Source organism: Aricia agestis, chromosome Z, assembly GCF_905147365.1.
Source record: "Aricia agestis chromosome Z, ilAriAges1.1, whole genome shotgun sequence".
In the NCBI taxonomy this organism is placed as follows: Eukaryota; Metazoa; Arthropoda; class Insecta; order Lepidoptera; family Lycaenidae; genus Aricia; species Aricia agestis.
In genome coordinates this window covers 5101653-5115218 of record NC_056428.1, presented here as the reverse complement: position 1 = coordinate 5115218, position 13566 = coordinate 5101653, and the positions used below count along the sequence as shown (strand labels likewise).

Below are 13566 nucleotides of genomic sequence, written 5' to 3'. Positions count from 1 at the left end.
CAGTGGTTTGGGCTGTGCGTTGATAGATCACCATGTCAGTCAGTCACTTTTAAGTTTTATATACTTACGAGCTTTTGCCCGCGGCTTCGCTCGCGTTAAGAAGTATTATTATATACAAACTTTCATCCCCTATTTGAACCCCTTGGGGTTGGAATTTATCAAAATCCTTTCTTAGCAGATGCCTACGCATGGGCGTACCCAGGTTCTGGGCCAGGGGGGGGGGGGGGGGGGGGGCAAATTACCCAGGTTCTGGTGCCAGGGGGGGGCAAATCAGATTTTTCATTAGCTAGGTGCTTATAAAGAATAAAAAATTCATAATTTTTAGTTGTAAAAATATTGTATTGCAAATAAATGGCAAAAATTCGTTTTCTTAATTTTTAATTTTTATAGATAAAAGTACTTAGTAGGGACGTCAACATGACACAACAGCTGCATAGCTAGCACAAGCACATAGACAAACGAAAGAAACTAAATTTTGACAGTTTTACCGGAAAAACATTGGAGTAAAAGTTTCTTTCCTATCTCGATATCTTTCGCTTTTGAAAATCTATAAGTCAAGCATGACGATCCGCTTTTGACATTTAGTTTCTTGATTCTGTTTTTATTTTTATTATGGCACTTGGCTATAAAACCATGGCCAGTGTCGAGTAAATGGCGGCAAATTAAAAAAATCGATGTATAGCAACCCTGTCTATAGCCGGAATTATAGTTTTGATCTACAAACTACGAATAATAAAGTTCCTTAGTTTTTATTATTCGTATTTCGTTTTTATTATTCGTATTTCGACACTGGCCATGGTTTTATAGCCGAGGTGCCATAATTAAAAAAAAGAACCAAGAAACTAAATGTCAAAAAAAAATAATTGCCGTTGCTTTAATGGTTGCTATGGAAAGAGTTTCTTGTCTTTGTCCACTGAAACTCAAGTCGATGGGTGGTGCCATGCTCGGGAATAAGATATGTAGACATGGGAAAGAAACTGCCATTACTTTCTTCCGAAGAATCGACTGGGAAACCCCGTGCTAGCTACGCAGATAGATCTATCTGTACACAGAATCCTTTTTTTTTCAAATCGTTTCCCAATTCTAAAGCCTTCATTTATGCAAAAAACGACAGTTTTCAAATTGTTACTTACCCGCTTCATCCTGTCTTTAATTATTTAGTAATCAGTTAAACATACGTACACTCCTAATGTCCGAATAGGTCGGTAAAGTTGTGTACAAAAACGGACCAAATGATCGTAAGTTTGCTCGTTAGGCCGTTTGTCCACCGCTGTCGTCACCGGGACGCGGACGCACTGACCTCTATAATACACTGGACAGGCTATGCCGTACAAAATGACAGCTATTTCTTATGCCGATTTGAAGCGCCGCGGTGAGCGTAGTGTGAACTAATTTATATAGAAAATGACAACCGCCATTTGCAAAATAGTAGTTCCAAGTACACTCACTACTGCTTTCACATAGCAATCAGCGCCAATATGGCGACTTTCAAATAGGAACATTTTATTGATATAAAAGCGGTCGCCTGTCCAGTGTATTATAGAGGTCAGTGCCGGGACGTCACCGACAAAAATTCAAATAAAATGCCACCTGGGCTATAGGTTTAATTTTGCTCTACGCCACTACAAATCAGCGGCGGCAATGGTTCAAACTAATGTCAGTAGAAAATGAAACCTATAGCCTAGATCAGTGATCTGCAAAGCGTGTGCTGTGGCATACTTGTATACCGTGCGCGTGGTGAGCAGTTGGTGTGTTTCGGAAAAGGTTATCGTACTTAGTTCTAGTACCAAAAAGGAACATCTCAGGACGATCGACAATGGTGTGGGAGCTCAGAGTAAGCCCTAAACATACTGATTAATTATTATTTATGGTGTACCTCTAAATATGTTTATTTTCCTAGACGTACCTTGAACACAAAACGTTTTCAGAACACTCACCTAGGCTATAGGTTTCATTCTATCGGCACTGATCTAGCGACCCATGCCGCCACCGACAAACGACTCCAGCCGACAATATTATTGCTCTACGCCACTACAAGACTGGCATAGAGTAATATGAAAACTGACGCCAAAGGCGGCCATAGACGGACCGCATCTTGCAGTCTGACACCCACTGACCGACAATATTATTGCTTTACACCACTACGAGACTGGCGTAGAGTAAAATGAAAACTTACGCTTAAGGCCGGCCATAGACGGACCGCATTTTGCAGTCTGACACCGACTGCAAAATGCGGTCGCCGCACGGCGATCTGCAGTTTTCATACTAAATTCATATCCGCCATATATGAACTGCTCGAGCAGTTTTTGAGCGGTCGGTATAAAATTCCAACACGACCGCTCTAGAGCAGTCGGTCCCAACTGCAACTTGCGGTCCGTCTATGACCAGTCTAATGGTACGCTTATATGGGCAACTAAAATTGCTCCACTCCAGTCAATTCTCGTCAACTTTGACGTCACGACTACATCAAACAATTTTCGGCAACAAGCACTAAGCAGCAATATTGCGCAATACATCGCAATACAATTGAGCGATATGGCGCAACTTCATCAAATACATAGAATTACTAGGCAATACTGTCATACACGAGCCCTTCGGATATTCGTCAATTCGTATCGGCGAAATTGAGCGATATGAAATATCTGGAGCAATATCGCCGAAATAATTGACGCAATTTATTGAAATTGCTCCATATTGCTCCACTAATTGCTCCAGATCGGTCCATTCGTGTCGACGGGCAATAATTGTCGCAATTGTTGCCCGTGTAAGCGCTTCTTAAGACGCCTTGGATGCCACAAAGTAGCATTTTACTTAAATTTTTTTCGGCGACGTCCCGGTGCCGGTGGCGATGGACAAACGTCCTTAATGTGTTAGTGTGGACTCTGTGTTAATTGCTCAAGGATCATTGTACATTAACAACTCGTTAACAAGTAAATAAACTACCGAAGTTTAAATAATAATTGTAATATCGTATACGTGGGAGAGCCATGCTTCGGAACGAATGGGCCGGCTTGACCGGAGAAATACCACGTTCTCACAGAAAACCGGCGTGAAACAGCGCTTGCGCTGTGTTTCGCCGAGTGAGTGAGTTTACCGGAGGCCCAATCCCCTACCCTATTGCCTTCCTTACCCTCCTCTATTCCCTTCCCTTCCCATCCCTACCCTCCCCTATTATCCTATTCCCTCTTAAAAGGCCGGCAACGCACCTGCAGCTCTTCTGATGCTGCTAGTGTCCATGGGCGACGGTAGTTGTTTTCCATCAGGTGACCCGTTTGCTCGTTTGCCCCCTTATTTCATTAAAAAAAAATATGTTCACTGTGATATTTAACCACGGGACGAGACACAAAACTTTATATTGAATATCAAAAGTTTTGCGTGTGGCTCGACTCGCGTTTTTGGCTATAGACTAAGTTCTGTTAAAGTTGATCCATATTGTGTATTATGTTATCTGTATCTATATTATATTATCTACTAAATGAAAAAAAAAATCCAAAGACCCTTAAGACACGTTTACATTAGATTTTTTTCAAAGAGGAATTATTCTGCTAAAAATTTATAAATTATTGCAAATTGCAAACGAGCAAAAATACGCTGAACACTTTCTTCTGATTGAAAGAAGCCAGTCGACCTGTTTGACTGAAAAATAAAGTAAAACGCTAAGGAAATTATAAAGATTCAGCTCTTCTAAAATTCACTGAAAATGATTTCGAATTCTATTCGACTTATGACATAAAGGGCAATAGTGGAATATCAAAACCGTTTTTTCATTAATTTCACTATTACCTATATAAACATGACGTGTAAACGACGTGCAAACCTTCAAGAAGAGAGCGTATTCCCTCTTAAAACAACGCAAATGCTCTTCTGATTTTGCGAGTATCCATGGGTGACGGTATTTACTATTTACTTTCAATCAGCTGACCCCTTTGCTCGTTTGCCCCCTAATTTTATTAATAAATCACATTTACCGAAAAATAAATTGAGGATTTATAGCTAAAATAAAACAATAATAATTAACTATAATAATTTGGACCACAGGCGGATCTCTTTAAAAATAAAATAAAGAATTTAAACTCAATGTTTTCTCCTTTTGTTGTCTTTTGTGTCAAAACGTGTTAAGCTTAACCTAAGCTGCTTACTGCTCGCAGCTATTTAACTTCCAGCGTTTTCTAAAAATATTCAAGAGAAGCGAGCACAATAATTACCATTATACTAAATACTATACACACTTTTTTATCTCACTTGAAAACGTTTTTTACCTTCAGTAATTAGCATGGTCGTTTCTTTGCGACTTTCATTTATTATTCATGGAGTTTTCACAAAAAGGTTGGATATTGTTCACTAATGAATTGTCTTCATATTCGAATCACGTTCGCTATATATTATGTTCCAGTCAAGTGTGTGAAGTGTAGGGTTCCGTAGCCTTAATATTAATGTGTTGCCTGAGGGGCTGTTCTTACTTAAACTAGCGCCATAACATAGACACAAAAAGACTAATAATAAAATCCATATTACATATCCATACTAATATTATAAATACGAAAGTGAGTCTATCCGTCTGTCTGTCTGTTATCTCTTCACGCCCTACCCACAGTACCGATTTTACTGAAATTTGTTATGGAGATACATAGAATCCCGGGAAGAACATAGGATACTTTTTATCCCGGAAAAATGTACGGTTCCCGCGCGTTTAACAACTTTTGGCCCAACGGAGTTGCGGGCGTCATCTAAGTAGTATTAAATTATTTAAGATTCATATTTTATTTGCAGCTAGAACTTTAAAAAATAATCAACAATTAACACAGAACAAAGATATCTTGAGACAGTGGCATATGATATCTTGAGACAAAAATGTTGGTCAAATTACTTTACTTACGATTTTGAGGTGGCTTACTCCCATTTTGACATTTTGAGTTTGGATTTGACATACGAGTAGATGACATAATATTTCGGAACTTTTGCTTAAAGTGCTCCAAGGCTTTAAATGAAGGTGGTCGGGGCGCTGCTGGCAAAGGAGAACTGTCAAAAATGACATTTTTGTATGATAGAAGCGTTAGTTCATTTTCTCGCCACGTTCATTTAAAGCCTTGTCGAGCTGTATGTATGCGAAGATATTTTTTGTCAACTAAGCTGCGGTCGGTAGCGGATGGTGGAATAATACAGAATATCTATCTATATATATATAAACACGGGCAGCCTGTGGGTCAATTATAGTCAAACTACATATAGAGCCCTGCGCACCCAATATAATAATGCCTTCAGGGCGCTGCTGGGGCTGCCCCGACACTGCAGTGCTTCAGGGATGCTAGCTTCAGCTGAAGTGGATAGCTTCTCAGCTATCATAAGGAAATGTGTGGCATCCCTGATACATCGGGTTCGGGGCAGCACCAACAGCCTCCTGAGAACAGTTGCGGAGAGACTAGACGTGGACAGTGCTATGATGCAGCACTGGACTCGCGTCCACCTAGTTAAGGACACTAATATCACGTATAATAGTTATATTATACGTGATATTGTGCTTGTCCCATAATATATTATTATAATTCGCAATGCTGTACTCTTGCTAACATAGTTTTTAAGTTAAATGTTTTACTAACACTATATGGTCCACAGACCGAAATAAAAACGTTTTATTTTTTATTTTTATAAAACTCAAAGGTGGTGACATGGTGATCTATCAACGCACATACCAAACCACTGGACTGATCGGGCTGAAATTTTGCATGCAGGTAGATATTATGACGTAGGCATCCGTTAAGAAAGGATTTTGATCAATTCCACCTCCAAGGGGTTAAAATAGGGGATGAGAGTTTGTATATAATAATACTTCTTAACGCGAGCGAAGCCGCGGGCAAAAGCTCCTCTGTAATAAACTTCAAAATAGTCAACCAACATACTTTCCTTTTACATACATTGTTGGATTCTACATCAGTTTAAATAGAAGTCTTTGGGATTCTATTGAAATTCTTTAAGGGAACCCTAACAAAAACACTCACGGTACTTAAAGTTAATATTAGCCTTAATTGTCATAAGTCTAGACTTAAATATAACAAGTGCTTTTTAATTTTATTGTCCCTGCGCGGTCATTATATTAATTTATCTTTAGTAATACCTACATTCTTTATCAAGAGTTCATATTTTTCTTATTCCTAATATTATGCTGTCCTGGATCGCGGCATATTAAAATTGAGCTATTTTAGTATTTTCGACTAAAATGTCAACTTTAAAAGAACCTATTAATAATATAATTCGCCCATGACTATTAACAATGTCGGATGTGCAAAATCGTCATTTTTGTTTTATTTCATAAAATATGTCCTTATAACCAAGGCTATCATGAGCTGAAAAGAAAAAATCTATATTACGCGTAGTTTCTGAAATAGCTACATTAAAAATGTCGTATTATATTACTAAGATAGCCCGCTAACAATGTCGGATAGTCACTACCGTACCTACATTATTAACGGAACGCGGAAGCGAGTAAGAGCGCACGATGTGCCACATCCGACTATGTTAACGGAGCGAATGGACGTCGCGCTGTCACTTGATTTTTTGCTACCGTAGTTATATTTTTTTACTTTTCGACGCCATTTTCAATGTCTACAAGATCAGCACGGCCAATCAACTTGGTACTCAACGAAATTAAGAAAAATATAGTAAAAGGCAAAAAATGCTGATGGTAATATTATGTCCAAAGCTAACGCTAGTGCGGAAAATGGTATTTACTATTCTTTATAATCTTTTTAAATATTTTTAACAGTAAAGCTTATGTTTTATTGCTTTAGATTTGATTATGAGATGAATTCTTAACTTCATCAACATTAATTTATCGTAGGTAACTTAAAATTGTAGGATGTACCATATCCAATGTTTTTAACCGGTTTTTCAAATGTGTTAAATGTCGGCAGTACCACATACGACATTTTTGATCGGTTTTATAAATGGTTAAATTGTCGGTAGTGCCACTTCTGACATTATTATGTGGATTTATAAAATGGTAAAATGTCGGTAGTACTAAATCATAATCATTTCATTTACTTTTCTTATTGATTATATGGCGCTTGTAGTTTGTACCATATCTGTCGTTGCTTACCGACTTTTAAGAAATTTCAGAAGGCTTTAAAATGGGTAATTTTTAAGCGAAAATTAGGTTTTTGTTGGCACATGTCATCCATACTAATATTATAAACGCGAAAGTATCTCTGTCTGTCTGTCTGTCTCGCTTTCACGCCAAAACTACTGAACCGATTGCAATGAAATTTTGTACACAGTTATTCTAGAGTCTGAGAAAGGACATAAGCTACATTTTGATGTGGGAAAATATCTTATTTCCATGAAAATATCGATGAAAATTAATTCGCATTGCGCGTGGCCAGCGGGGGTCTTGGGGGGGAAGCGAAATAATAATTTTTTGGCAAATTTTTACCACTTTGGGTTATATTTTTGCTATTTTCGTTAAGATTCCTAATATTTTTCAGAATCATACATAGCCTGTGCTCTTTGCAAATGATGTAGCTTTCCAAAAGTAAAAGAATTTTTAAAATTAGTTTAGTAGTTATTGAGCCCATTCAATACAAACAAATCTTTTTCTCTTTATAATTTAAAACAAACTTTTTCTCTTTATAATTAATACATTTTTTTATTTTTTATTTTGTTTAGTTAATTTATGTTATGCTATCAAAAAGTCAACAAAATAGTGTTAGTAATAATTTTTAATTTCAATGTTTTAAGTAAGTTTTCATTTCGGATGAAAATTTGATTTTCAGAATTATTTAAATCATAAGAAATATTTCGTATTTTCATACGTACATTGTTTTTACGTTTTATTTGACAGAAGTCCATAAAACTATTTTTTTTCTTTAAATTGTCGTTTTTATTGGTAATTTCTACATGCGACATATTTTTAAATTAACAGTTGCCACTTAACAATGACGTAAATGCCACTTCCGACAAGCTATCATCGATTTTCTACAAGCAACAATGTCGGTTCTGGCACTTCCGACAAATCAGCATTACTCGTACCCCGTTAAAAAGGTCAGAAGTGACTTTTCTCATATTTAGGCATAAAATACGAGATACTCATAATAACATATCAAACGTAAATAACTTTTATAATATTACCCTGAAATTTCAAGATCCTACTTGAAATAAGTAAAAAGTTATGCACAATTTAGACTTTGAATCGCTCTCCTGTAAAGTTGTCGTTTTTCACATCCGACATTGTTAATAGTCATGGGCGAATTGATGCCGTATATTAAAAATACCCTCTGTAAAAATAACTACTAAATTGTACGAACCCAAGGTTCGAGATTGTAATAACTAATAACTATACTCTTTAGCTCCACGCCGCCACGCGTCAATCACGTACGAAAGATACGCAAAAAAGTGTAGTTTTTTGGCGTATGTGTTGTTCAGCTTTACTTACTGAAGCCTCTATTACAAAGAACAAAGCTTGATGCCCGCAACTCCGTTGCGCCCGGAAACGAACATTTTTCTGGCATACATAGTACTATGTCGTTCCCCGGGACTCAAACAACTTCAATACCAAATTTCAGCAAAATCGGTTCAGCGGTTTGGGCGTGAAGAGGTAATAGACAGACACACTTTCGCATATTTTATAATACTAGAGATCGCCCACTGGTCGAAATTCGACCTTAAATCCTGGCCGGGATTCAATAAAAAAACCGGCCAAGTGCGAGTTGGACTCGCCCATGAAGGGTTCCGCAGCAGCAATAAGGTTTATTTTTATGAAATTAAAAGGTTTTTGATTTAGTTTTATATTTCAATTGACTTAATGAAAGTTAATTTAAGGTTTACCATTTATGACGTATAAAAAAAACTACTTGCTAGATCTCGTTCAAACCAATTTTCGTTGGTAGTTTTTATAGTAATGTACATCATATATTATTTTTAGACTTATCATGCCCCTACTTTAAAAGTTAGGGGGGGGGGGGGGACACAAATTTTTCCATTTTGGAAGAGTCTCTCTCGCAAACTATTCAGGTTACAAAAATATTATATAAGAAACTTCATTATGATTTTTAAAGACCTATCCATAGATAATCCACACGCATAGGTTAGATCGAAAAAAAAATTTTATTTGGTTTCAGGTTTACCGTTTATGACGTATAAAAAAACTATTTGCTAGAACTTGTTCAAACTAATTTTCGTTGGTAGTTTTTATAGTAATGTACATAATATATTTTGTTTAGACTTATCATGTCCCTACTTTAGAAGTTAGAGAGGACACACATTTTACCACTTTGGAAGAGTCTCTCTCTTGGAAACTATTCAGGTTAGAAAAAAATGATACTTGAAACCCCAATATGGTTTTCAGAGACCTATTCATAGATACCCAACAAGCATAGGTTAGATGAAAAAAAAAATTTTTGTTTTAGTTGTACCTATGGGGACCCCTAAAATTTTTTAAAATTTTTCCATGTTTGTATCAAAATCTTAAGGCGGTTCACAGATTACATCTACTTACCAAGTTTTAAAAGTATAGTTCTTATAGTTTCGGAGAAAAGTGGCTGTGACATACGGACGGACAGACGGACAGACAGACAGACAGACATGACGAATCTATAAGGGTTCCGTTTTTTACCATTTGGCTACGGAACCCTAAAAACTATAATCAGTTTTCAATTTGACAACAAACTTCTACCAGAAATAAAATTCAAAATCTCCTAGTGTGTGTGTTGTAGTGTGTGTAATGTTTTATTTGTTAAAAAAAGGTATGATAAAAGCATAATTTCAAAATAATATTAGCTCGATGCACTCCGTCACCATATTTAGAACTATAACAGCTGTGCAAAATTTCATACTCCTACGTTTCCGCATTTTTCGTAAAAAGAGGTTCAAAGTTTTTCGCTCGTGTATAATATATCATATGTAGAGTATAAGTGTACGGATGGATCAAAAATGTTCACCCTTTCAGCGCCAGTACATTTCATGAAATCTAATGCTATGCAATTAAATGACAATGGATTCTCATTACTCTCCTTTGATGCACTGCAGGGATCTAATTACTGAGGTGTCTGATCGACTTGCCTCTCTATTTGCTAACTTTGAAGCTCGACTACTTCGAGACCAATTATCGCTATTCGATGAATAGACTATATTAAATAACGATAGTGATTATTCACCTAGTGAAATGTAAACTAGAAGTACAATAAATAGAATATACCGCAGTCCGGGTGTAACAAAACTGGACACTGTTAAGTTAAGCATTAGTGTACCAACCAATTATGTTCTTTAGATCATTTATAACAAGACTTCGTCGTACTTTAAATAATATTATATTGATAACATTTTACTTTGTAATAATATAAGTATTTTTACGAAGCTACTTCGCAAAAGATGGCGCCTGAAGTTCCGTTATGACGGCTTTTATATTGACAGCTGTCAGCTTTTCAGCGCAGAAAACTGTAGTGTAACGCGTCCGAGCCGAAGGACGCGCGTTGCGGGCGCGCATTCCGTATTTGAAAATTGAACAATAATTATTCTTTATTCAAATGATATTTTTTTTCAAATATTTTTGACGTACCTACACTTTAATCGGTAAATCCAAACACACATAAAACATTTCAAACAGAGAGTCACGGTAAACAGTCGGCAAACATGGGGGTGTTGTGTTGGGTGTTGACGCTATTTGCAATACAGGGTGCGTTTCAAGAGCTCAAGCTGTATGGATCACCGTCGCAGGCCGAAGTGCAGTGTGTCAGCACATTTGCGGTAAGTGTTTCACATAATTTTGCATGTTGTTTTCCTTAGTAACTTGAAACAAAAATGTTGCAGGTAGTATATTAGAAATAGTAAGTAATTATTGAATTTCCTAAATTGATTTCCTTTTATTAGAAAAAGATAAAATGATTTACCAAAATATCCTAAGTTACCGTACATATTATTTTATTTTCATAGTCAATAAGTAAGTACATTCTTTTTTATATTGGTTCTTACTATATTTTATTACCTTCAATAAGTAATTAATAAATTATGTTATGTTCGTCATTACATTTATGTAGTAGCTAGGTACCCTGATTATTTTAAAAATGTTCAATGTTTGGTTTGATCTAATTTTGCGCGGATAAAATATTGCATCCACGTTCCAATGGTTTATAATTAACCCACCTGTATATAATTGGAATTTGAAATTGGAACAGGCATATTTTAGCCTCTAGTATTTTTTTTTTTGGCGCCATAAAAATAGTATGTTTGCCTAGTGCTCTAGTCAAATTAAAAAATAAAATATTTCAATTTCAATACTCGCTTTTCAAAAATATATTAATATCCAATTTTATTTCCGCCTCACAAAATGCGGACTTGCTATTTTTAATATTTTTCATCGATTATTATTTTCAATTTCAGTGAGTTTTAATTATTTATTTTTAACAGGAAATTGGTAAAAGCGGCGATGACGAGGAGATAGATATTGACAATTTCTTGGTGATTATTTTTTTATGTTTTTATTTTTGTTTGCACGCTGTTCTTCAACAAAACAAAATTATAGTAATGCTAAATAAACTTTTGTAAGATAGTATGATATTTTGTCTAAAATACTATCACAATTTACAATACAAGTGACCTAATGTGCTAAAGGCATGTTCACACGTGGGGTTAAGGAAGAATATTCGAAGACGGCAATCGGTTTCGTTGTTCATGCGCTGTGGTTGTTGCAACTACGTGAAATAGGTTTTTTAAAACACGTTTTTAGTAAAGGAAATGTAATTATTTAAGTATAAAATAAGTACCGTTTTAAAATTGAGAAAATTTCCTATACTTACGCAAAGGTATATCAGTACACAATTTGAAAAATCTGCTCGATAGAAAAAAAATTCAAAGATGACTGTTATAACGCTGTTTTTCATAATTAAATCATTTTATGGCTAAATTACACACTTTCTAGAAAAAACAAAAAATGTAGTAAGTATATTGTGTCGTAACCTAACGTAAACGATTTGATATATTTGATTTGTGTAATACTAAAAACAAAAGGTTTTTACTCCTATTTTCTATTATCAAGGCTCGCGGCGAGCGCGTAACAGTCACTGTACAAGGCGCGCTGATATAAATGTTATTTTAATATCCTTAACGTCGATATTCGTACTGACAGACATCGACCTGCTTATTTTAGGGACTACTGGGCCTTAAGTATATTATTGTATGTATGGCCTTTTAAGTTTCATTTTATTTACTTTACACTTTATTTTAACTTTTTCAATGATACATAAACTTTGTATGGCATTAAAAAGTATTTAATAAGTACAAATTATTATAATATCATGATAATTTTGCCATGTAGAAAATACCTCAAGTATATTTTCTATCAGGAAAAATAACTAGCTTCCCGTGCAGCCCCGGATTTATAAATAGGTCGTATAGGCCGCGGCCTACGGGCGGCAGCATCTTAGGTGGAATTTCACCAGGCACAATCAAAACTTCGTTTTATAAAACTTAGTTCTCATTGAACGCGTTCACGCAGCTCGACGTAAAATCTCGTTCTGTTTCAAATAGATTTCACAAACTTGTTTTGGTCGTGATTAATAAATCAAAGTTTACGTGACGTCACGCAATTATTTATATTTTTTCATCATTTTGGAGACTATTCACGTTAATTTAACAACAAAATAGCAAATAACAATACGATAAACTTACCAAACGAATGTGTCAAAACTGTCATCTTGATTCTTGGCATTTCTTTTGTCTATGTTTTTTTCGTTCCGCCATGACACTATACTGACAGAGCTTGAACGGGATTTATGACGTAAAACATCGGACATTGGGCGTTCAGAAGATAAAACTCGAATTTGTTGTGAACGCGTTCAGTTTATGTTGGTGAAATGCAATTCGATGTTATAATCGTGTTTATACATTTTGAACCTATTCAGTGTGCATTGAACGTGTTTAATTTCTTTGAAATCACCCCTTAGGGGGTAGGCAGCGTCCTAGGGGGGCGGCAGATTTCGTAAATGGGCGGCGGAAAAAGGTGGTGTGCACTCATAATAAATTTAAATTCCGCACTGTTCTCGTGTGAACATGCCTTATCGTATACATGTTGAAGAATAGCAGCGTCGCATTTAGAATTGTGGTGTGGCCGGCTAACTACAATGCATTTGTGAACGTCCAGAATTAGTGCATATCTTCTTACTAACAATTAACTTCCCCAACAAAAACTACGCTTCCTTTTGTTTTGAATTAGCATTAATTAACAAATCCATCTCATTATTTTTTAAAAGACCCTTATGAATAAAATAACACTTTAAACAGTATTAGACTACTAACCCGTACTATAGAATCCCGCGCTTTTAAAAGGTATGCGAACAGTCAGCTTGATACTAAAATCAGTCTTTGTGTAGATAATTTATAATGTTAATGAGGAAAAATTTAGTTTTCAAGGGATTCTTTAGTGATGAGTCGCCGCAGTTTGATATAAATCAAGAAATCTAAAAGCCAGACGCTCTAGATTTTCAGTGTCATTAAATAAACATTTGTTCGAGTGGAGCAATTCCTAAGGATTAAAACGAGCTGAGAGTCGGACGTTGTGGAAGTCATAGCTTCAGATAAGCT

The 13566-nt window shown here is 35.8% G+C and overlaps 1 protein-coding gene across 8 annotated transcripts in view; it reads left to right on the top strand.

Moving 5' to 3' along the window:
• The window catches only part of LOC121738916 (collagen alpha-1(XVIII) chain-like), a 195560-nt gene that overhangs the window by 154591 nt on the left and 27403 nt on the right, over positions 1–13566 (top strand). For 7 of the 8 annotated variants that reach the window (XM_042131193.1, XM_042131191.1, XM_042131189.1 and 4 more), the window contains exons 5-6: positions 10663–10734; positions 11395–11445. In XM_042131193.1, coding sequence (XP_041987127.1) covers positions 10663–10734; positions 11395–11445 — 123 coding nt within the window. The remainder of the gene's footprint in view (positions 1–10662; positions 10735–11394; positions 11446–13566) is intronic. The other variant, XM_042131192.1, reaches the window with a different exon arrangement.